We start from the raw sequence: 21,934 nt of genomic DNA, 5'->3' as shown, positions 1-21,934 counted from the left end.
TTAGGGAAAATCCAATAGCCTACATTTTTCTTTATTGTTCCAAAATTAATATCTATAATTTTCTTCTTTTCTTCCTTTTGGCTGAGGGTATTAAAGCAGTTCAGAGAACGAAAAGTACATTTACCCTTATCTTTCAGATTTTCACAGATTTTTTAATGGCGTTCCTTTATTCAGAAATAAATATAAAAATGACCAAGCAGTTTTGAAAACCAATGCCTAGTCTAAAAAATGTAACTAATCAAAAAGAATGGTGTACAATTGCACATGTTTCTTAGGCCTGTTTCTTGATAGAAACGTAAAATTTAACTAATAAAAAAGCAATACGTGAACTGAAGTCACAGCATTGAAGTTTACGAGACAACTTTGTTGTTATGAGCACTGCACTTTACATTTAGACCATATAGGCCTAACATGTTTTAAAGTAAAAGCACAAAGAACGTTATGTTTTAAGGAAAAAGGCCTGAAGATATCCCGGCAAGGGATACAAATAAGTGTTCATTTGGACTATTACAGTAATATTATAGTTTCTTACTGTTTACCAAAAACAAAACATAAAACTACAACTAAAAAGCTAAAATGAATATATACATACACACACACACAAATACATATGGTCACACTTTAGTTTTGGGTCCAATTCTCACTATTAACTTAACTATTGACTTTTGCCTAAATAAACTATTAATTAAGTTTCTTACTGTTTACCAAAAACAAAACATAAAACTACAACTAAAAAGCTAAAATGAATATATACATACACACACACACAAATACATATGGTCACACTTTAGTTTTGGGTCCAATTCTCACTATTAACTTAACTATTGACTTTTGCCTAAATAAACTATTAATTACTGTTCAGGTATAGGGTAAGATGTAGAATACGGTCACGCATAATAATGCACTAGTATGTGCTTTATGAGTACTAATAAACGGCTAATATAGTAATATGCAAGCAACTAGTTAATAACTAAAGTGTTACATTAAATAAATAAATAAATGTTTGTGTGTGTGCGTATATACAGTATTGGCTAGCGGCAGCTGGCACCACTTATGTGTGTGTATGTTCTTAATGGGAAAATGCTTATGCAATTGAGCTTATTGGGTTCACATTCTGATCGTATCTGCTTGCTGGTATACAATATGCATCATCAAATCTTTTATTTACAAACAAAACAGTGTAGTTTACAGCAGAAATGGCGACAAACGATCGTGACTCCTGGCAAGAACTGGCAGCTGATACATAAAAATGTATAATAATAATAATAATACAATTGTGGGAACTTTGCATCGTCATTTTAAAAAAACATCACCGCACGCCACTGAGAACAGTGTAGTTTTACCGAGCAAACAGTAGAAACAGCGAGAAAGACCGTGGCAGCTGCCCCGAAAAAATGAAAAAAGACAATGGAGATCTGGCAAGTCCATTTTCCAAAAATTAATGTGAATAATGTAAGCTGGAACCACAATTTAGACCGTAACCGTCCGTTTACTGATGAGCCGTTAGTTTGCTGTTTAATGCACGCGACGTGACGTCACTTGAGTAGTAAGTATGCACGAGAGTGCGTAATTACGTATACATGTAATTCGCGCCTTTTTCGTTTTGTGCTGCATGTCGGGAACTGACATTCAAGCTTTTGAGCATCGTTAGCTACTGATAGAATCTTTCACATAAAACATCTATAAATTACTTTATTTACTTTTACTTTTTTTTTTTTTTTTTTTAAATCAGAACTATGAATTTACCGTGGAACACATTTTGGCAACTTAAATCGCAGTAAAAAGCTCACAAAATCGAACCAATACGCGCGTGAGTCTTTCACAGACAACGACGAAGGTGAGGGTAAATAACGCATTTTTTATTTAAGTTAATTTAAATCAATTTAAACTAATTAATTTGAATTTATAGTTAGCAGCGAGTATGTCCCTAATCTCTTTATTTACGTAATTGTTTAGAAATGTTAAACAGTTGCTAAATCAATTGGCCTGCATGAAAATGGCGCAGCGAGGCCCATACAAGAAGTTTCTTTCGGACGTGGAGGCTGGGATGCCTACAAGTACCAAAAGGCACAGGTTACAGGTAAATAATTCATCTATAGAGGCATTTAAATGACACTGAAATCATCAGTTATTAAAATACAATGTATATTGTTTACGAATCAAATTATTTTCTGTGGTTGAATTTATGTGGTAAAGTTGGAGAGCTGTATTTTTCAGCATAAAATCCAAATTGACCATTACATTTTTTTTAAAAATGTTTTATTTTAAACAATTAATCTGGGGCTGTATTCACAAACGTTTTATCTTTTGGCACCACATGAAGTCAGTCGCAACTTTCATTTCATGCTTATTTAAGCTTTACAATTTTTTTTCATCAGTATCAGTTGATTTGCTTTACTATGGTGGACAAATACTTATCAATTTATATCTTAAAACATTTTAGGCACAAGCAAAAGATGCAGACACAATACATGGCAACGTATGTTCTGAAATGTAATCTCAGGTTTGTGTGATTTCATTTATTTAAAGAGTATCTAGAGTAAATACACTAAATGACTAAAATGTCAGTTTGATATTACTCAAATTTACTTTAAGGCAAGTGGCTAGACAAAATGTATTTATATTTTTAAACATGTTTTTAGTTGTACCAAATGTCTTTTAAGTTATATCACCCCAATTAATTTTTATATTACAGTATATATATTTAAAGTAAACAGAAACACATGTTAATCTTTAGTTATAATGTTCATTTTAAAGAGTTAAGGATGTAATCGAATACAAGTGTATGATTCAGAGTTTATACACAATTTTCAGTCACTGCCTGGGAGATAAGTGTACATTAATGAATCTTTGAATCATTTTTTATTAAGATAAATAGATACAACATTTTTTTATAAAGATAATGACGGATAAATACATCTGTTACAATATTTTATAGGAACCAGCAAATGATTTTAAGGAGTTTACAGAAACTGGATGTGAGGTCAGTATTAAATGTTTATTTAAGTGTCACAGGATATTTTTCTTTAAAATAAAAGGTCCTAAAATCTCCAAAAGCCATGGAATAGCATTTCTAATGTGGTGTGTAGCAATACACAGATTCAGCAGAGATGGAAGATGTGGATGAGGTATGTTAGTTATATATTACACTTTGGCTTTTCATTAGAATGTTTGATTAGGATTCAAGCTAATCTCTGCAGGACGTACAGCAACAATGGGTCAAACAATTATTATTTCTGTCTGACCAATGACATGCAGTACAGGGCCAGTGGTTCAGATTTTTACTTGACCTGCCAAAATTTTTACTTGCCCCACAATAAAAAAATAATAATAATAAAGTAAAAGAAAAGAAAAGAAAATGGGCCTATAAAATAAGCCTAGTTATGTTTTCGTTGTTTTTCATACATGTAACCTTAATAAATAAGGTTATGACACCAAAAGCTATACTAGATTAATTCACTTAAGTTTTAAATATTGTTAGACAAGTAAACAGAAAGTAATAAAATAGGAACAAATAATCAAATCACAAGTGATGGCACAAATAAATACAACAGAATAAACATAAATGAGAAGTACCTCTGTGTACTTTTCTGCAACACCGTTTTTACGTACCTTACTGCACGTTTTGCCGCACTTTCAAAGAGAAATGTCCACTGAGTGGCGCTAAAACACGGGTTGAATACGTCATCCCTGGCACGTTTTTATTACGTTGATATAGGTACGTATTGCTGTGTTTTTATTACGTTTCTTCAGGTACGTATTGCGGCAATTCAGAATTCAAATATCCGGGGACTGTCGCTAAAAGTTAATGCTACTAAATATGCCCTACACCAAACCCAACCCTAAACCTACCCGATAGTGTTAACAAATGCAAAACTGATATACTTTTTTTTTTTTGATGCAACCGTGCCATTTTAACTTACTTATATGCAGATTTGAACTGTTTTGTCGAACCGTAGTTACACGGGATTCGAACCGGAGCTCCTCACCTCTTAAGTTACATCTCCGTACTCCGTGAGCTACCGAACAAACCTACCGTCTATGAAAACCCATTGATATGAAGCTGGATATGTGCGGTATATGCTAACATTCAAAAGCATCAGTTTTCAAATCTCCCAGCATATGAAAATTTTTTTGAAGTCACAACATAATGCTCTTCAAGTAATTGTGCGAAAATTACGCTTTATTAATCGAAACTCTGTAAATCATACGTTGTGTGAAAATAATTTAAAAGGTGTCGGAGTTTTACTCCCTCTAGTGTTCATTTATTTTGGAAACTGCAGTGATATGTACTTATTGGTACGTATTTCGCGTCTCGCGAAAAAGTGCCCCCAGGTACGTTTTTGCCATGAGACCGGGTAGTATAAAAGACATACAGGGGCATTTTTGCCCCTTATCTTGAATTCTGAGGGCAGACTAAATCACGCAGTGAAATCGTGCACTAAATATGCACATGCACTAGTCTAACCTACTAGACTACATCACGTAGTGTATGCGTGCACTCAATGGGTGTGTTTTTGTTTGGTTTTTGTAAAGTGAGGGATGTACTCTGTAATGTCAGATTGTTAAATAAACAATTATGATATTATATACGATATACGCACACCCTAGCCTACAGCACTGGCCCAATCGGGCAAGTGACAGTTCCGTCTACTGTCCTTATTGGGTTCACATTCTGATCGTATCTGCTTGCTGGTATACAATATGCATCATCAAATCTTTTATTTACAAACAAAACAGTGTAGTTTACAGCAGAAAAGGCGACAAACGATCGTGAGTCCTGGCAAGAACTGGCAGCTGATACATAAAAATGTATAATAATAATAATAATACAATTGTGGGAACTTTGCATCGTCATTTAAAAAAAAACATCACCGCACGCCACTGAGAACAGTGTAGTTTTACCGAGCAAACAGTAGAAACAGCGAGAAAGACCGTGGCAGCTGCCTCGAACTCTGGCAGCTGCCAGAAACGACTAGTGGCAGCTGGGGATGCCACCGGAAGTGGCGCTGCGACCTGCCGATGCCAGAGAGAGCGCCAGTCCCTGCAGGAGCTTTCTCCCCCCGCCTTCTGATTGCCACAGTTTTACTACGCATACCATGGCTAATTTTCGTAAGAGCCGTATTAAAATAAATGAATGAATGCGCGGGCGTTGCCTTAAAGAAATTGTACAATGTTGAACATTTTGGCTAATTAATTTTAAACAGTATAACGCGTTGACAGCGTGACTTTGACTATTAATTAAGAATTTTTGCATAAATATTATATACACTGAAATGACTATCAATGAAAAATGACAGAATAATGACTCAAATTGAATACAAATGAATAAATATGTTCATTCTGATCTTATTCATCAGTCTCGCACACAATGCAGCATCGCAGTCACTATTTAAACGAGCACTGACACAGTGTGGTGAAATCGGTAACGCTACATTGGATTAAAACTACAAGTTCCATTGAGTTTGGAAAATTCTGTGCACAGTAATCATCAGAATATCTCTTCGCTTGCCTCTGAAAATGTCCGGATTTTGAAATCATCCTGCAGATGCTCATTTTAACAGGCTTTTATTCAACTACTAGATGATTACAGCATATTGAAAAATATACATAACCGACGGGCACTTCCGGTCCATTATCTTACAATAGTGGCTGTTAACCTTCTGATTTGAAGGCCTCCCACTGTCCAACACAATATCCCAAGCCCCCTCAATAGAAGGCATGTCCTTCTGTTATTTCTGCTGTAATTATGACAAAGCTTGTTTTCCAAACTTTCAATTCACGGAAAATGGATGTAAAAATGGAAATGAGGATGTATTAATTAACCACAATACATTTTGAATTGGTAAATCAGAAATTTCAATAGCTCATATTTTCAAAAGAAAGTTCAAAAACTGCAATAACTAAATATATATTTCAATATAGTAAATTTTTTATTTCGTAAAAATAATGTTCAAATTAATTCATTTTTATAGAATTCTGTATATATATTGGGTAAATGCAACAATATGTAAAATACATCTGATATATACATTAATTTATATTTTCTAAATATAATACTGAGTAAACATTACAAATGTCATGATTTTTTGCAGAATAGATTTAATATAATATTCTTCTGAATATAATATTCATATAATACATTATATATGTGTGTGTGGTGCAGATATCAGCTGTTGACTTATGACTAATATCTTTTCAAATCATTGCTATTAATAATGGTTCCTTTTACTATGATATCAAGTGTATGGTCTCGGTTTGTTTTCATCGGATATTATTGCCACTTCTTTTAGAACTATTCTAATACTATAAATATTTCTCTCATCTCACTAACATGCAAACAAGAGAGATGGTGCATTCAAAAATAATAAAGATTTATCATGGTGAACTTTATAGTAATTACACTTTATTTGTATAAAATGTACCAATTTTTCCAATGTAAACCAAATTCACTTTTGAAAACTGAATATACATTTTTCTTGAATTTTTTTTTTAAAAAAAAAAAAAAAAAAAAAAAAAAAAAAAAACCCCTGCAGAGAACACGGAATCAAAGTTCAAGAAGATAAATCACCAGTCAATTTGCACTGTTTTTCTATTACCGTACAAATTTTCAGAAAGACATCATGCCAAACCTACAAAAACTTTTAAACAGACGTTCTTCCTCTTTTAATTAGAGAGCTTGACCACAGGCAGAATCCTCAGAGGAGAGACGCTGCACAGACTGCAGAAGAACGGAAAGACCTTCTCCATGTAACTGGTTGTGAATGTGTGATAGAGTGATTTGCTGAGAGGATCTGAGAATGAAAGCTGTCCTTCATCGAAATCGAGTTTCACTCTCACTCGCTTTGGTTTCTCACACCCAAGGAAAGGGATGCATGACTCCTGAGGAGCCTTCAAACTGAGCGTGTCGCTGTCATAGCCGATGCACCAGACCTCGCTGGGCAAGCTGTTGGTTCCTTTTCTCTTGACAGACTCTGTAGTGACACCCAGCATCCAGAAAGTGCTATCTCCCACATCCACATCCCAAATGTGTGTCCCTGAGGAATAGCCCACAGAGCCCAGAACACAGGGACACCGATCAAACCTCTCCGGGTTATCAGGAAGCTGCACACCATCTACGTCCTCCTCCTCTTGCTCATCTCGGTCCCTCACACATGTCAGATCTTCAGACAGTATAAGTTGAGCGTTAGCGGTGTTTGGGTCGAGCACCACAGGAGCTGAAAACAGAATATTACGAAGACGTTGCAGTATAAATGTAATCAATCGATGCTTAGAAACCAGCATTTTAATAAAATTGCTTTACTGCTTATTAATGTTTGAAAAACTGCCAAATCATAATCATGTGGTCCAAAAGAAAAAAGAAAAGAAAATTGGAAATATCAGAGGACCTCTGTAGACCCTCATAACTGTGTCAGTGTCAATAAGTCTTGTAAACTAAAGAATCCGATGATTTGACCTTTCTATGACCATGTCAGGTTAGTTTAGGCTGCAAAATGTCAGGTGTGACTCCCACCCATACATAATAATATTGAATAAGTAATAATATGAATTCAGTAAAAATAGCTTTTACCTTGAAAATTTATTTTAAAGGAATAGTTCATCCAAAAATGAAAATTTGCCAAAAATGTGCCATCTAGGATGTAAACAAGTTAGTTTTTTCATTGGAACAGATTTGGATAAATTTAGCATTACAACACCAATGCACGCTAACCAGTGGATCCTCTGCAGTGAATGGTTGCTGATAACAACATCAACAGTAATCCTGAAGACGTGTCCAAGTAGCATCAGATGATATATGTCTAAACAACTACCACACTGAGTGTATATTAGCATTGCTTGTTGTTTTCTTGTGGAATCCGAGAGCGATTGGACCCGGAAGCAGTGACCTGTGACGTCAGACTGAACAAGCGGATTGTCAAGTGAAAAGCTGCCAGTTTGTAATCAAATCCATCATTAAGGTATTTTAAATTTAAATGGTCGCTGCCAAAACACAACTCCAGAATTCATAACAATGCTTCCTTCAGTGCAAAAAAAGTCCATCCCCTGTTGTCCTCACACATCAAAATTCACCAACAGATTTGTTTACAACTGTTCTGGAATGTTTTAGCTTATAAATGGTGCTTGATCTGTGAACAATTCTCTCCTGATTCAGACGAGAGACACCCTTTAAAAGTTTGAAGTTTAAAAATGTCTTGATGCATTTATTACAGACATGCTTTACATCTCACAAAACCTTAATTAATGGACCGGAGTCATGTGGATTACTTTTGTCAGCTATTTGAACTCTCATTCTGATGGCACCCATTCACCGCAGAGGATCTATTGGTGAGCAAGTGATGTAATGCTAAATTTAAAAAAAAAATTGTCCTCTTCCATGGCCTGAGGGTGAGTAAATTTTCAGCAAATTTAAATTTTTGGGCCAACTATTCTCTAAAAAAAAAAATACTGATTTGTGAAAATAATGATTAAGAACTGCACATATTCAATGTCTAAAGAAAAAAAGGTCATTATTTTCTATGATTACCATTAAATTTAAACGTTTTCTTAAAATTATATAAAAAAAAATCAAAATCATGAAACAAACATGAATACTAAGGAATTTCTAGGAACTTGATGTTTTTTTAAACTAGATTTTTAAGACTTTTCCTTTTGTTTGTTAATTGCTTATCAGCTTCACTAAAGAAACGCTTTATATTGTGCATGAAAATTTCATAAGTCAACTCACTGTAACTGATAGACCGTGTTATTTTCGACCACACTGTGAACTTCAAATTGCCCAGGTATTGTGCAGTATCAATAAGCCCTCCTCGAACGGTTTCTGGTTCTTGGTTCATGTCCTGGGCTCTGGAAGTACATTCAGAGGTCAGCACTGCTTAACTTCAATACTGAGGGGAAAAAAAAATAACGGGAGTAAACTTGCTCACCTCTCCAATATGTCCTTGAAGCTCTATTGAAAATGTAGGAAATATGAAAAATTAATAAAGACTGAACAGCATAGCCTACATCGTTTAGGTTTTTTTTTTTTGTAGAAAAATTACCAAATATATAATTGGAATATGTAGATTATTTTCATGCTTTTACTATTTATCACAGGTTGTTGTCTTGCTGTACCTTTTAAAGTTACATAGAATTAAATCAAGAAAAAAAACGACAAACAGAAGAAAGAATAAAAGGCTAACCTGAAGAAACTGGACATCCCCACTATCAAATTTAGCTCTCAGTTCTCTTATGGTTCTTGACAGAGATAATATTTCTTCAGTCATCTTCTCAATTTTGTCTTTCATGAGCTGTGTTTTCTGCATCTTTTCCTCGTTCAGTGCAGCAAGCATGGCTTTTTCTTCATCATACAGAAGCTGGTGAAGATGTTTAAAGTCCTTCTTGATGACATTCTCTGTGTGCCAGACCTGGTGCTAAACACCAAACACACATAAAAAATATAATTATATAATGTAATACAGGTGTTATATAAGGTCATTCTCAGGAATAATAAAAAAGTATAACTCCTAAATCAAACTCATCCATCCTCCTCACACATATGTGCTCAGCCTGGTGACTGCATTCGAATTTGTCATGTTGTATAATCTTCATTTTTCTAGTCAAGAGATCAAGCTCACTGCTAAAAACTCTCTAAAATTAAGAAAACACGAGTGAGTTAGAATATTAAATATGCCAAAACTGATTAAGGTCACTAAACATCACCAGTATGCGTACCTTCCGTTCCTCAGCGATCTCAGTGAGAGGACGGCACGCGTGATTTCTGTGTTGGTGTGACTCTCTGCAAACCACACACATGAGCTCTTCATCATGCAGACAGAACAGACTCAGTCTCTCCCGGTGAACCTCGCACAGCTCCTCTGAAGGGCCCCGGTAATTCAGGAAAGCGAGACTCAAGTTTTTCAGAGCCAAGTTTACCGGAGGGTTCTTGTTGGATCTTTTTCGACACAGCGGACATTCTCTTGAAACTTTGGTCTTCCAGTACTGCTGGATACAGTCTCTACACACACTGTGGCCACACTGAAGCAACACGGGATCGCTGAAAATGTCACAGCAAACAGGACACGCAAAATCCTCTTCAGAAAAGGGACGTTTCGACGCCATTTCTTCCTGTTCAATAAATCACCCACTGATTAGATCAAAGCGCTTGCGCCAGCAAATACAGCTGATTCGTTACTCACAAAAATCATCTACAATTTGGAACTAACTTTCGCTTTCTTTTTCATCTCCAGTGTGACTAATTTCAGATGCACTGTACACTTTCATTTTCAATTTTAATGATATTCGCTTTGAGAGTTTGACGTGTCAGTCACTTGACATTGGGACATAAGCCAAAACAAACACTAATTCATTTGCATCAAAAGCGAAATAAAGAAACACAGTTATATAAACAAAAAGAGACTTTCGAAATAAATTAATGTAGGCCATTTTTGGCGTTAATCGTTTCATGCGTGTACGGAAGAGAACTCACTTTCGAAACTGCGGTCATAACACCATATAACTTTCTGTAGTCTCGCGTTTCTGACATTTTTAACCTAAATATTACAGCGACCAAAGAGTCGTTATGTTCGGCGATTTGAACTAAACCACCAGAGTCATCATGTTCTGTTTTTGTTGGTAAGGTTATTTCGCAGAGTAATGTCTTAAACGGTTGCCATGTTCACACATAATAATCTTTGGGTTTGTTGTTTGAGCTCATATATCGATCCAATTAATGCAGTCAATAAAGTAGGCAGGTGTCACAAGTTACTCTTGTCACTCCCGTAAATTACTGAACTGTGTGTGTACATAACAGGATTAAGCAAAAAAAATAAATAAAATAATATGTCTTGACAGCCGAATTTACTTTAATGTGTATGTGGCCTAAAGATTTCACTGGTCATGTCAGTCATGTCTTCACAACAAAGTATGAAAAAATACTGTGATTAATTAAACAAGCGAATGACCCCCAAACGTAATATATATTAAATTCAGTGGGAATATTAAGGTCAGTTTCTTTGGGGGTGGGGAGGTCCTGTAGCAAATTTTACACAATGATTACAAAATTTGTCTCATTTTTAAAAAGGTTTTTATTTAATGAAAAATTAGCCTTTTTAAAGGAACTATCATTTTTAAGCTTTTTTCCTTCTGGGGCCTGAAATGGAGGAATTTTCGTCAATATTGATAATTAAACAATATTTTGCTGGATATGTTTTAGTGCTGGCACCATGGTTGGTTTAGGCCTGTCATGGAGAAATAAATATGACCACCAATTGGTGGCAGCAAGTCCCTGTTTTAATAGCCTAAATGACTTATTGAATCATTCAAATCAAACAATTCGTTCAAAAAAAAATTTTTTTATAACAAAAAAAAAATTTTTGGCTCTGTATGCCACCAGAATATAATTAAAATGAAACAATCGAGGGGTTGAACAAAAATATAACATAAAATGCTTAGGAATTACAACCATTTTTGTACACAGTCCCCCCCATTTTCAGGGGCTCAAATGTAATTGGACAAATAAATATAATCATAAATAAAATGTTCATTTTTAATATTTAGTTGCGAATCCTTTGCAGGCAATGACTGCCTTATGTCTAGAAGTCATGGACATCACCAGAGACTGGGTTTCCTCCTTTGTGATGTTTTGCCAGGCCTTTACTGCAGCTGACTTCAGTTGTTGTTTGTTTGTGGGTATTTCTGCCTTTAGTTTTGTCTTTAACAAGTGGAATGCATGCTCAATCGGGTTGAAATCAGGAGACTGACTTGGCCATTGCAGAATATTCCACTTTTTTATCTTCAAAAACTCCTGGGTTGCTTTTGCTGTATGATTTGGGTCAAGCGCTGCCCAATCAACTTTGCTGCATTTGGCTGATGGGCAGACAGTATATTCCTGTACACTTCAGAATTCTTCCGGCTGCTTCTGTCCTCTGTCACATAATCAATAAACACCAGTCACCCAGTGCCACTGGAAGCCATGCATGCAAAGCAACGTTTCACAGATGATGTTGCATGCTTTGGATCATGAGCTGTTCCAAGCCTTCTCCATACTTTTGCATGAGCTTGCTTTGACTGCATGATGTGGATTCACAGCAACAGCTTCCAAATGCAAATGGCACACTTAGATTCAACTCCAGACCTTTTACCTGCTTAATTGATGTAGAAATAATGAAGGAATAGCCCACATCTGTCCACGGTCAACAGATGAAATAATAAAAATTGTGCCGGTGTCCAAATATATATGGACCTAATTGTGTGTGTGTGTATATATATATATATATATATATATATATATATATAAAACTGAGAACAGTCAATTTACTCTTTCTCCAGTTGTTATATACTGTATTTCCACCTTTCTTCTAAATGCATCTGAAATTTCTGCCTCACTTTGTTCAGTTCAAAGGTAGAACAATGCAATAACTCAAATATATAGAAATACATAACGAATAGTTTCAAATTCCATTTTAATTTCAGATGCGTGTCAACTAAAAATAGACAGGGGTGCACATCATAATACATCAATCATGAACTGAAACATTGATCATGTCCTTCCAGAGGAGAAAATATGACAAGATGTGGTTTTGTTATGACTAAGATTATTTTAAATCAGTTCTTGTATTCTCAGTCCATATGTATTGAAAGACATTGGTGGACATGGATTGAGGTAAAAAGCCATAAAAAAACATTAACATGCTCTGAATGCAACATGTTAGAGCAGCAGTCTAAAAAACTAATTCCCAACAGATGAAATAAATGTGCCCACGTCATCTAACATTATCGGTCAATGCATTTAGAGCACTGAAAGACAAAATATTGTTGTTTGGAAAAGAAATATTCATGTCAGCACATCAGCCTGGCAAATAAGTATTTTAACTTTATATACAAAACAACCTGAACCTCAGGTTTTAAACATTTTGGAGCCAGTGTACACACAAATTATCAACTCAAAAATGTCCCATTATTGCACATACAATTTATATCTGTTCAAAACCCCCCACCCCCATCTTTGTACTTAGTGAGCAATTCTTTTACAAGCTTCAATATGTAATCAGTACAATCATGAACAAGACATGTGAAATGAGACAATGCTGTGAAACTACATTGTGGGCAATGATGCAACAGACCAGCTTTGTAAGATTCTAGTCAGATCGCAGAATTTACCACTACACCATCATTATCAATAATGTTATGACAATGCATAAAGTACAGTACACACTGCAGGTGACATCAATTATTTACACACAGCTTGTGACATTCTATGTGCTACTTTTAAACATTCTGTTAAAAATGGCCATATACACACAGCAAAGTTTTGGGAGTGACAACCATATACAAGTGTGGGTGTGAATCGCCTAAATAATTGTTCTGTGTGTGTACATAAAACAAGAGTCACTACTGAGACTGCCACAGTAATAATCATAATAATAAAGTAATAATATCTCTGCTGTAAACATGAAATATGGAACAGTTTATCCTGTTTGGTGTTTGATATTTAAAAATGAAGCATCAGATATGCCTTAAAGGAACACTCCAATATTTTTGAAAATATAGGCTCATTTTCCAACTCCCCTAGAGTTAAACAGTTGAATTTTACAGTTTTCGAATCCATTCAGCCGATCTCCGGGTCTGGCGGTAGCACTTTTAGCTTAGCTTAGCATAGGTCATTGAATCTGATTAGACCATTAGCATCTTGCTCAAAAATGACCAAAGAGTTTCGATATTTTTACTTTTTAAAACTCTTCTGTAGTTACATTGGGTACTAAAACCGACGGAAAATGAAAAGTTGCGATTTTCTAGGCCGATATGGCTAGGAACTATATTCTCATTCCGGCGTAATAATCAAGGAACTTTGCTGCCGTACCATGGCTGTACCATGTAACTACAGAAGAGTCAAGTTTTAAATAGGAAAAATATCGAAACTCTTTGGTCATTTTTGAGCAAGATGCTAATGGTCTAATCAGATTCAATGACCTATGCTAAGCTAAGCTAAAAGTGCTACCGCCAGACCCGGAGATCGGCTGAATGGATTCGAAAACGGTAAAACTCAACTGTTTAACTCCAGGGGTGTTAGAAAATTAGCCTATTTTCAAAAATAGTGGAGTGTTCCTTTAAAAGAGGAGTGAATCCATATTTAGCTGCAGTGTGTATGTGGCCAATGTGAAGCGTAGTGTGGAATGATCCAGATCTTTTGCTGAGCTGGTGATTGAGATGATAGGAAGTTCCGCTGATAATGTTAAACAATATAGTGTCAGAAATCATCACTTTGCTTCAATGTAAGTTGATCAGACAGTGAGATCTTAATCTTTGGGACTGTACTGATCAGCATGTAGTCTTGTTCTAGTATATTGCAACTCTATCAGAGTGCAAAGTCCAGAGTTCTTGCTCTTCCATCATTTTAAATAAAGCTTTAGAAATGTTTTTGAGTGGTACTGTGGCCCAGCTCACAGATCGCAGTCCAGTGTGAGAGCTGTAGTTTATTTACAGGCTTGGATCTGTAGACTTCTACAAAGATACTGAAAACCTTCGGCCACAGCTCCTCCACTCTCTTCATGGTGATTCATCATCCCATGACCTCTGTATTCATACTTGTCATCTGTTCTGCTCTCACGCGTCTGTGGATTTTTCTGCGGTCAGCTGCTTGCGGTCCGACACGTCGTCATCTTTGGGTGGCCGCGCTCGGTCGAAGAAGCCACACTGAAGAAGGAGAGCAGGTGGGACGAGACGGGTGAGGAAAAGAAAAAAAATACAAAGAACAGATGACGAGAATATGATTCCTGGGATAACAGACATTATTCAATTCTTCCGATGTTTTGTCTTCTAAAACACTTGCACAGATGTGCTCTCAGAGGCTGAAAACAATGGCCCATTTAAGACCTGAGATTCACTCAGAGGACTGCAATCAGATCTATTTATGGATATGCGGATTATACAGATATCATTTCCTTTAAAATTAGAAGTATATTGTGATAAGCAGAAGGCCAGTAATCATAATAAGAACTTCCTTTGGTTTCTATATGAGCAGCTAACATAAGTGAATGCACCTAATTATTATACATGCAGTTTTTATGATTTCATAATATATGTATATATATTATATCATAATACTATCATTAATCATAACATCATAACTCATAACACACAAAATCAAATTTAAACCTGGAAATGAATGGAAAATAAATAAAAATTAACATATTACTATATACACAAAATGCACATTTTATTTACATTTTCCAAAAATGTGCTGATATATAAATAAAAAAACACACATTTTACACTTATATATATATATATATATATATATATATATGTTATATTTAATCAACATTTTTAAATATATATATATATATATATATATATATATATATATATATATAAATGTTGATTAAAAAAGTTCAGTAACACTTTGTCAACAACCCATTTCACCACAAGAGGGGGCCATTATATTGTATTCTCAGTAGGACGCTTACATGTTTTCTTCACTTTTCTAATCCATTTTATGCCACACTATCTATAAAACTTATAATAGCCTGTTACTAGGCTAAAAAAAACTAAAATCTGAAGCCACAGCTGCTCTAAAAACTCCCTCGTAGCATCTGATTGATATTTTGCTCTTGTGCACCCACGCACACCCGTCACTCTTCAGTGTGTTTAGTGCATATGTGTGTGTTTGTACACGTTAGCCAATTAGGGCATGTCTCCTCCATAGGGACCCAATCAAGAGCCTGAGAACAGCCCTGCAGACAAAACACTGATAACATCACAAATGGCTCATTAATGCCCAACTGCAACAGCACTCCCTATCTCTCTCTGCTTTATCTGTTAATCTGATTTGCCAATTTTCATCAAGTTCTTCAATGTCCCCCAAACCTCTTTTCACTTCACTTCCTCCACCATCTCCTTCTCTCACGCTATCTCTAACAGCCATCTCTTTCTCTACCCCCTGAAGTTCCTTTGTTTTGGTATTTCACTGAAGCAAAGACAGACGCATTTAGCTGTTCTTGAAGACTAATGCACTCTTGAGAGCATGTATTTCCTCTGTCAACCAGAATCAACAGAAAAGCCATATTAAGTGCATTTACATGAACTTTTAAAATTCATTATTATCAGTTTTGTGACTGATGATTACTGTATTCAAAACAGCATCACGTTTAGAGCCGATGGAGGTCAGTGTGAGACTGTGTGTGTGTGTGTGTGTGTATTAAGTCGACCTACCTTCCACATTGCTAGGCTAAGCATAGCCAGCACCAGCAGTCCCAGCATTATAGCCAGAATTATTACCCACAGGGGAATGGCAAAAGAAACGTCAGGAATGGCCCACACCACAAATGTGCCAATCTAAAAAACACAAGCGCACACAAACAGAGGTCATTAATTTTTTACAAGCACTGATGTAGCTATGATATTAGCATGCATAAATCAGTTTGATAGCTTACTTTCTCTTATCGCCTCTCATCTCTTTGTCTCATTTAACAACTAAATGGAACAGAAGCTCCTTCAGAAAGCTTTGTTTATTATTATTATTTCATTTCCTTTCTCTTATGTCAGTTTTAGCACACAGACACAGACACACACACACACACACACACACACACACACACACACACACAGAGGAAAGTGTGGGTATTATGTATTGTGTATAGCACTCAGCTTAGAAGCCCTAATGTTGTTAATGCACAAAGAGCCTTACAAACAATACTGTGGTGATAACAGCATACAGTAATCATATCATTGTATTTAAATGGTACTCCAATGTATTTCAAAGAATAACATGGTACGTGTCCAAAATACCACGTAAGTACTATGGTAATATGTCCCATTTTAAAATGTAATTTATTCCTGTGATGGTAAATCGGAATCTTAAGTAGCTATTACTAGTCTTTATCCTTCAGAAAGGATTCTAATATATTTTTGGATTTCTTTGATAAATAGAAAGTTCAAAAGAACAGCATCTATTTAGCATTTATTTTGAATAATAAAAAAAACTGATCCCAACTTTTTAACTGTAGTGTACATTCCAAAACATTGAATCTTGGTAGGATTCTAATATATTTTTGGATTTCTTTGATAAATAGAAAGTTCAAAAGAACAGCATCTATTTAGCATTTATTTTGAATAATAAAAAAAAACTGATCCCAACTTTTTAACTGTAGTGTACATTCCAAAACATTGAATCTTGGAGCTCTTGTGGAAACAAGAGTTCAAATCTGATTCGTAACATTTCCTGATTTTGCTCCTGATGATTTTCTATATTCTCCACTCTCTTCTAAATATGAAAAACTGCCAGACAGCAAAAAATAGGAATGTTAGAAACTTCCATGCTTCAAACTAATCCATAATCTCCATTTACCTTCCTTATCGAAGCTAAACAGACTGAACTCAGTGGCGTTTAGTCTATCTTAACACTCAGTTGAGAATATATTTTTCTCTTCTAATCCACATGTTCTCTTTTCCTTTGTTGTTTTCCACTTTTCTCAATCTGCACCCACACAAACACACTAGATTACTCACTGATTTGCTCTGGTGTGGGAGTGAATCAGCTTTGATCCGATAAGGCATGGCCATCACTTGAAAGGACACTGTGGAGTTTAGCGTGTAGTGGTCATTCCGTCTCTGCCAGAGGAAAGCAATGGATTAGCGTAAATACAACACACATGGAAACATCTCGGAGCGAGCAGGATAGAGGCCGGCCCCTTGCAGAAGAGGAAAATGTCAGATTAACATTAACAGAACGCACATGGCGGGTGTCTGAAAGGGCGCTGAGTTGTAATGGCTTCAGCATGGATGAGGCTTAGCGAGAAGCAGTGGTCAAAAGAGCAGCAAAACAAAAACTTAATGTACTTCCTGCACACTAGGATCACTCACACACACACGCATAGATCACTACTGTCCTGCAGACACACTAGTGTACGTGCTCTCATACATGTGTCTGGTTTCTGTGGACGTTCCTCTGGACATGAGATGAAAGGCATTTTGTTCTGACGATGTCAGGGTTTATGACGTCACTTGACTGAGGTGTTTAAGATGTCTAACTAGACTGGTGATGTCATCTCCTGTGACACTAACCTACCATCTGAGGGTGACACAACACTTTGTTGAGTTCAGAAAGAAGGAAAGGTGGCCATAAACACCACGTTTTGACTCAAAAATTAACATATTAATTTCATGTTATAATTTACTCACCCACGTGTTGTTCCAAACCTGTAGGATTTAGGAGTTCCTACACTTCACTGTCTGCACTCCCATTGGAAGTTTCCAAATTATGTCGTTGTGCATTTGCATAAAGCTGAACTCTGCTCAACTTTGTTGCATCGGCCGCAGTCACTCATGTCACCTCAAATAGCCAACCCTCATTGAAAATGAATTACTGCTGGTCAGTTTGTTGCTGCAAATCACAGTCAGTGTAAACCCAGCTTAATAAGAGCCTTTGATCATACAGTGATTTAAGAAGTGAAAATCACCAGCTGGACTTTACAGAGATATCGTGAAGATAACATTTGAAAACACTGACAGTTTGTGAATGTTTATACACTACAGTAGATTCCATGCTGCATCCTTCTCTGTAAGCACACACACTGTATCCAGCAGATGTTGTGCTTTGGATGCTGCTTTTCCCAAGCAGGTTTCGCAGATGAACAGTTCACCCAAAAATTATTCGCACTCATGTCATTCCGAACTGTATGACTTTCTTTCTTTGGAATGGAAAATAACATATTTTGAAGAATGTTTTGGAGTTCCATTTTCTTTTTCTCTTCTTCTTTTTTTTGTGTTATTTTGGACCCAATGACACATTGTTTGACTTTATTTTTAAACAATGAAAAACCTGTATGCATCTTTTTTCTTCTGTGGAACACAAACGATATTTTGAAGAACTTTGGGATATTATTTATACATAAAAAAGAAAGTTATAAAGTTTTTTGAATGACATGATGAGTAAATGATTACTCAGAGTTTTCATTTTTGAGTGAACTATCCCTTTAACAAGGCTAACCAACAAAACTTCCTTGGTCAATTAGCAGGAAATGCAAGGATATTTGTGTGATAAAAGTACCTGTAAGAAGGTGTGAGCCCAGAGTCGAGATCTGAACTTGATCACTGCGCTTTGCCCTCGATCCAAGCGATCCACAACACACTCCACCATCAGGCAGTTGATATTTGAGCAATTCTATCACAAACACACACAATGAGAGAAAAAGTGAAGAACGAGCCTGAGATCTGTTTTTATCTTATATCTTTCTTCATTAAAAATGTAGGATTGAACATCTAAGTAAAACCTAGAAATTTTGAGTCATAAAATTAAGAATTTTTCGTTTCAAACTGTTCTTTTGCTGATAATACTGTTTGTAATAATAACAAAGTGCTGAGTTAGAAAGTGTAAAATCTAAGCTTTTTCACCTTGTTGAACCTCTGTAGATGTGCTGTGTCGTGAAAGCCTCACCTTGGTTTTGAATGATTTGTTGTAGTCACATTTAAAGAGATGAGTGATGGTGTGTATGTATGAAGAATCTATGTCAACTGTTTGTGTATGTGCATAGGACATGACCTCTGCCCTGTCTTATCTCAATGCCTGAGGTGTGATGGACTATGATTATCAAAACCAGCTGGTTCATCCACACACACACACAAACCCCCTAAAGAGACACTTTGAGAGAGCAAGAAAATAAGCATAATATGAATGACCTGTTATGAGATTTACAGGTGAACTCAGCCTTTGAGGTCAACACGGGTCCCCATAACACGTCAAGTTCAACATAAGAGCCCATCTGTCACATATATGAGGCTGTTCCCACAGGGTGGGCAGCCATGCGCTTCAGGTGGCTTGTGTGAGAGTTTGTGGTACTGGTGTGTGTGAGTGTGTTTACCAGTACCTTGCTGTTGTAACTCTGGGCTGTAGAAACAGATCGTCTATGGCGAGTCGGAGTGCTGCTGTTCCTCAGAAAGCCCAGTAATTCTGGAGTGTCCTGAAGAGTGGAGGTCTAAGTGTGCAGGAGAAGGACAGAGATAGGAGAGGAATTAAAAAATTAGATGTACATTAGTTTATAAAAGTAGTTATAGTTTTTAGTAATTTTGGTGCTTAAACTTTCTTATTTCATTCAGTTTCTAATGCAGCATTTGCAATTTGGTTTTCTAATTTTCTATATTTCGTTTACTTCAATGATCAATTCTTTAATAGCTAATAGTTTTAATAGCTCAGGTATATATATTAGGGGTGTAATGTTTCACAAAATTCACAGTTTGGTTTGATACGACACAGTGGTGTCACAGTTCAATATGTTTTTAATACAGGTGGTGGGGGGTAATTGTTTACGTCGCAATGTTGGAAATATAAAAAATAACTTGTTTGGACTACAACGCATATTTTCCGGGATTTGTGATATCACAAATATCGACGAATGGGACGAGACCTGGTTGAGCTGCACTAGAGAAGGCAACGAGTGTTATCACTATGTTGGAGACACGCTAGCTTTCCCAAGGCAGATGAACTTAGAGTGGTTACAATCATCCGGGTTTAAATCGTGCTCAAATTTATTAGATTTTGATGCAATATTTACACTGAAGCTCGCAGGTGGCTATGGTAAGGGGCGTGACATTTCACGACCAGGCGCCGAGTGCTGCCAATCACAACAACACTGGCCCAGCTAACCAATCACAACACACACTGGCCCAGCTAACCAATCACAACAACACTGGCCCAGCTAACCAATCACAGCACATTTCGTATTTCAGAAGGCGGGCCTTCATTTGATACAGGAACTATTCGAGCTGTTCATGCCAGACTGGGGAGAGAGGTGTTGTAATAATGTAAAATATGTGAAAAATAATGTGTTTTTCGAACAACCTAGTATGAGAGCCTGTTCTAGTACACCCCCAAAACAAAATCAAGACTTTGTAAAAGAGCATAATAGGACTCCTTTAAAAAATATTTTAATTGAGGAGTAAATAGCCTAATCTTTTGCTATGTAATACTACCGCATCAGTTAAATGCGGTAATATTGCGGGGCAAATTAATTGTAATTTTAATTTAATAATAAAAGAAACTTCAAAATAATAATAGGCCTAATTAAAAAAGAATGTAACAGGCCTACACTATTTGGAAATGCCAAATACTCTTAATATTGCCAATAATTGATGTTTTTGACAACATCTCTGTCTATTGTCGAATGTCGATACAAGATCATCGTCTTTCGACACAACCCAGCAAGGGGAGGTTATCGCGGGTTATATATTTGGACTGCCTTGTTGAGCGCAGTGGCACTGAGAACATTATATTTCACACAATTTAAGCCCTTTTATTTTCCAAATGTAATAGGATTAGTCCGGTTTGTAATGCGTACTGAACCAAAAGCCTGGTACCGTACGGTTCAATACGAATACGTGTATAATTACACCCTTTACATAATTCCTTGTGTATATGTCACAAGGAAGGAAAAATAAGCACTTACTAAATATTTCTTACTTCTTTCAGTTTTTCCATTTTTATTCTAGTGTTTGTCACTGTGTGAATATGGCCAGAGAGGCAGACACAAACTTCTCGGCCAAAACTCTGGGCCAAATCGCTCTCTTGTAAAGTTCACAGGAAAAGAGCTCTAATATCAGTCCAGGTGGTTAAAATTCTGAACTCGGCGTGAATGCAGATCAGTTACAAGGCACAGAGACTTCATGAGGACGTTGTGACGTTTCATAATGACTGCACATGAAATCTGAACAGCGATAATAAAGTCCAGTCAAGAGAGCAGAGAGGTCAGAATCAGTCCAACACTCTGATCAAAAACAAGCAGGACTCAGCAGTCATAGTTTTACATTTATTTGAGGCTCATTAGTAAAAGCACAGAAACCTGAGATTTATGACAGCAAGGAACACATACAAGAGAGAAAGATGTGATGCAGATGGAGAACGAAACACTAGTTCAAATAACTTGCTCTGTTGTGTCTGAGGAAAGATCTGGTCAGGGGCTCAACT

The 21,934-nt window shown here is 36.2% G+C and overlaps 2 protein-coding genes across 3 annotated transcripts in view; both read right to left on the bottom strand.

The window, feature by feature from the left end:
- Positions 1 to 6,525: 6,525 nt before the first annotated feature.
- Positions 6,526 to 10,690, bottom strand: LOC107549225 (tripartite motif-containing protein 35-like). 2 transcript variants are annotated; one of them, XM_016230226.1, is made up of 7 exons: positions 10,466 to 10,690; positions 9,712 to 10,104; positions 9,532 to 9,627; positions 9,180 to 9,410; positions 8,925 to 8,947; positions 8,726 to 8,844; positions 6,526 to 7,217 (listed from the first exon to the last, which is right to left on the bottom strand). In XM_016230226.1, exons 1-7 carry the CDS (start codon positions 10,520 to 10,522, stop codon positions 6,667 to 6,669), a joined length of 1,470 nt encoding a protein of 489 aa, XP_016085712.1. In that variant the 5' UTR covers positions 10,523 to 10,690; the 3' UTR covers positions 6,526 to 6,666. The 2 variants fall into 2 exon arrangements, with proteins under 2 accessions (XP_016085712.1, XP_016085713.1); XM_016230227.1 differs by having other exon boundaries at positions 10,189 to 10,689.
- Positions 10,691 to 14,365: 3,675 nt separating this feature from the next.
- itga8 (integrin, alpha 8) overlaps positions 14,366 to 21,934 on the bottom strand; it is a 68,731-nt gene continuing 61,162 nt past the window's right edge. The window contains exons 26-30 of the mRNA XM_016230211.1: positions 19,842 to 19,949; positions 19,025 to 19,138; positions 17,485 to 17,586; positions 16,189 to 16,311; positions 14,366 to 14,670 (exon numbers count right to left, since the gene is read on the bottom strand). Coding sequence (XP_016085697.1) covers positions 14,581 to 14,670; positions 16,189 to 16,311; positions 17,485 to 17,586; positions 19,025 to 19,138; positions 19,842 to 19,949 — 537 coding nt within the window. The 3' untranslated portion in view covers positions 14,366 to 14,580. The remainder of the gene's footprint in view (positions 14,671 to 16,188; positions 16,312 to 17,484; positions 17,587 to 19,024; positions 19,139 to 19,841; positions 19,950 to 21,934) is intronic.

The sequence above is a fragment of the Sinocyclocheilus grahami genome, unplaced genomic scaffold (assembly GCF_001515645.1).
Source record: "Sinocyclocheilus grahami isolate Dianchi unplaced genomic scaffold, SAMN03320097.WGS_v1.1 scaffold366.1, whole genome shotgun sequence".
Classification (NCBI taxonomy): Eukaryota; Metazoa; Chordata; class Actinopteri; order Cypriniformes; family Cyprinidae; genus Sinocyclocheilus; species Sinocyclocheilus grahami.
Note: the sequence above shows the minus strand (reverse complement) of the source record. Positions and strands in the feature narration are given on the sequence as shown.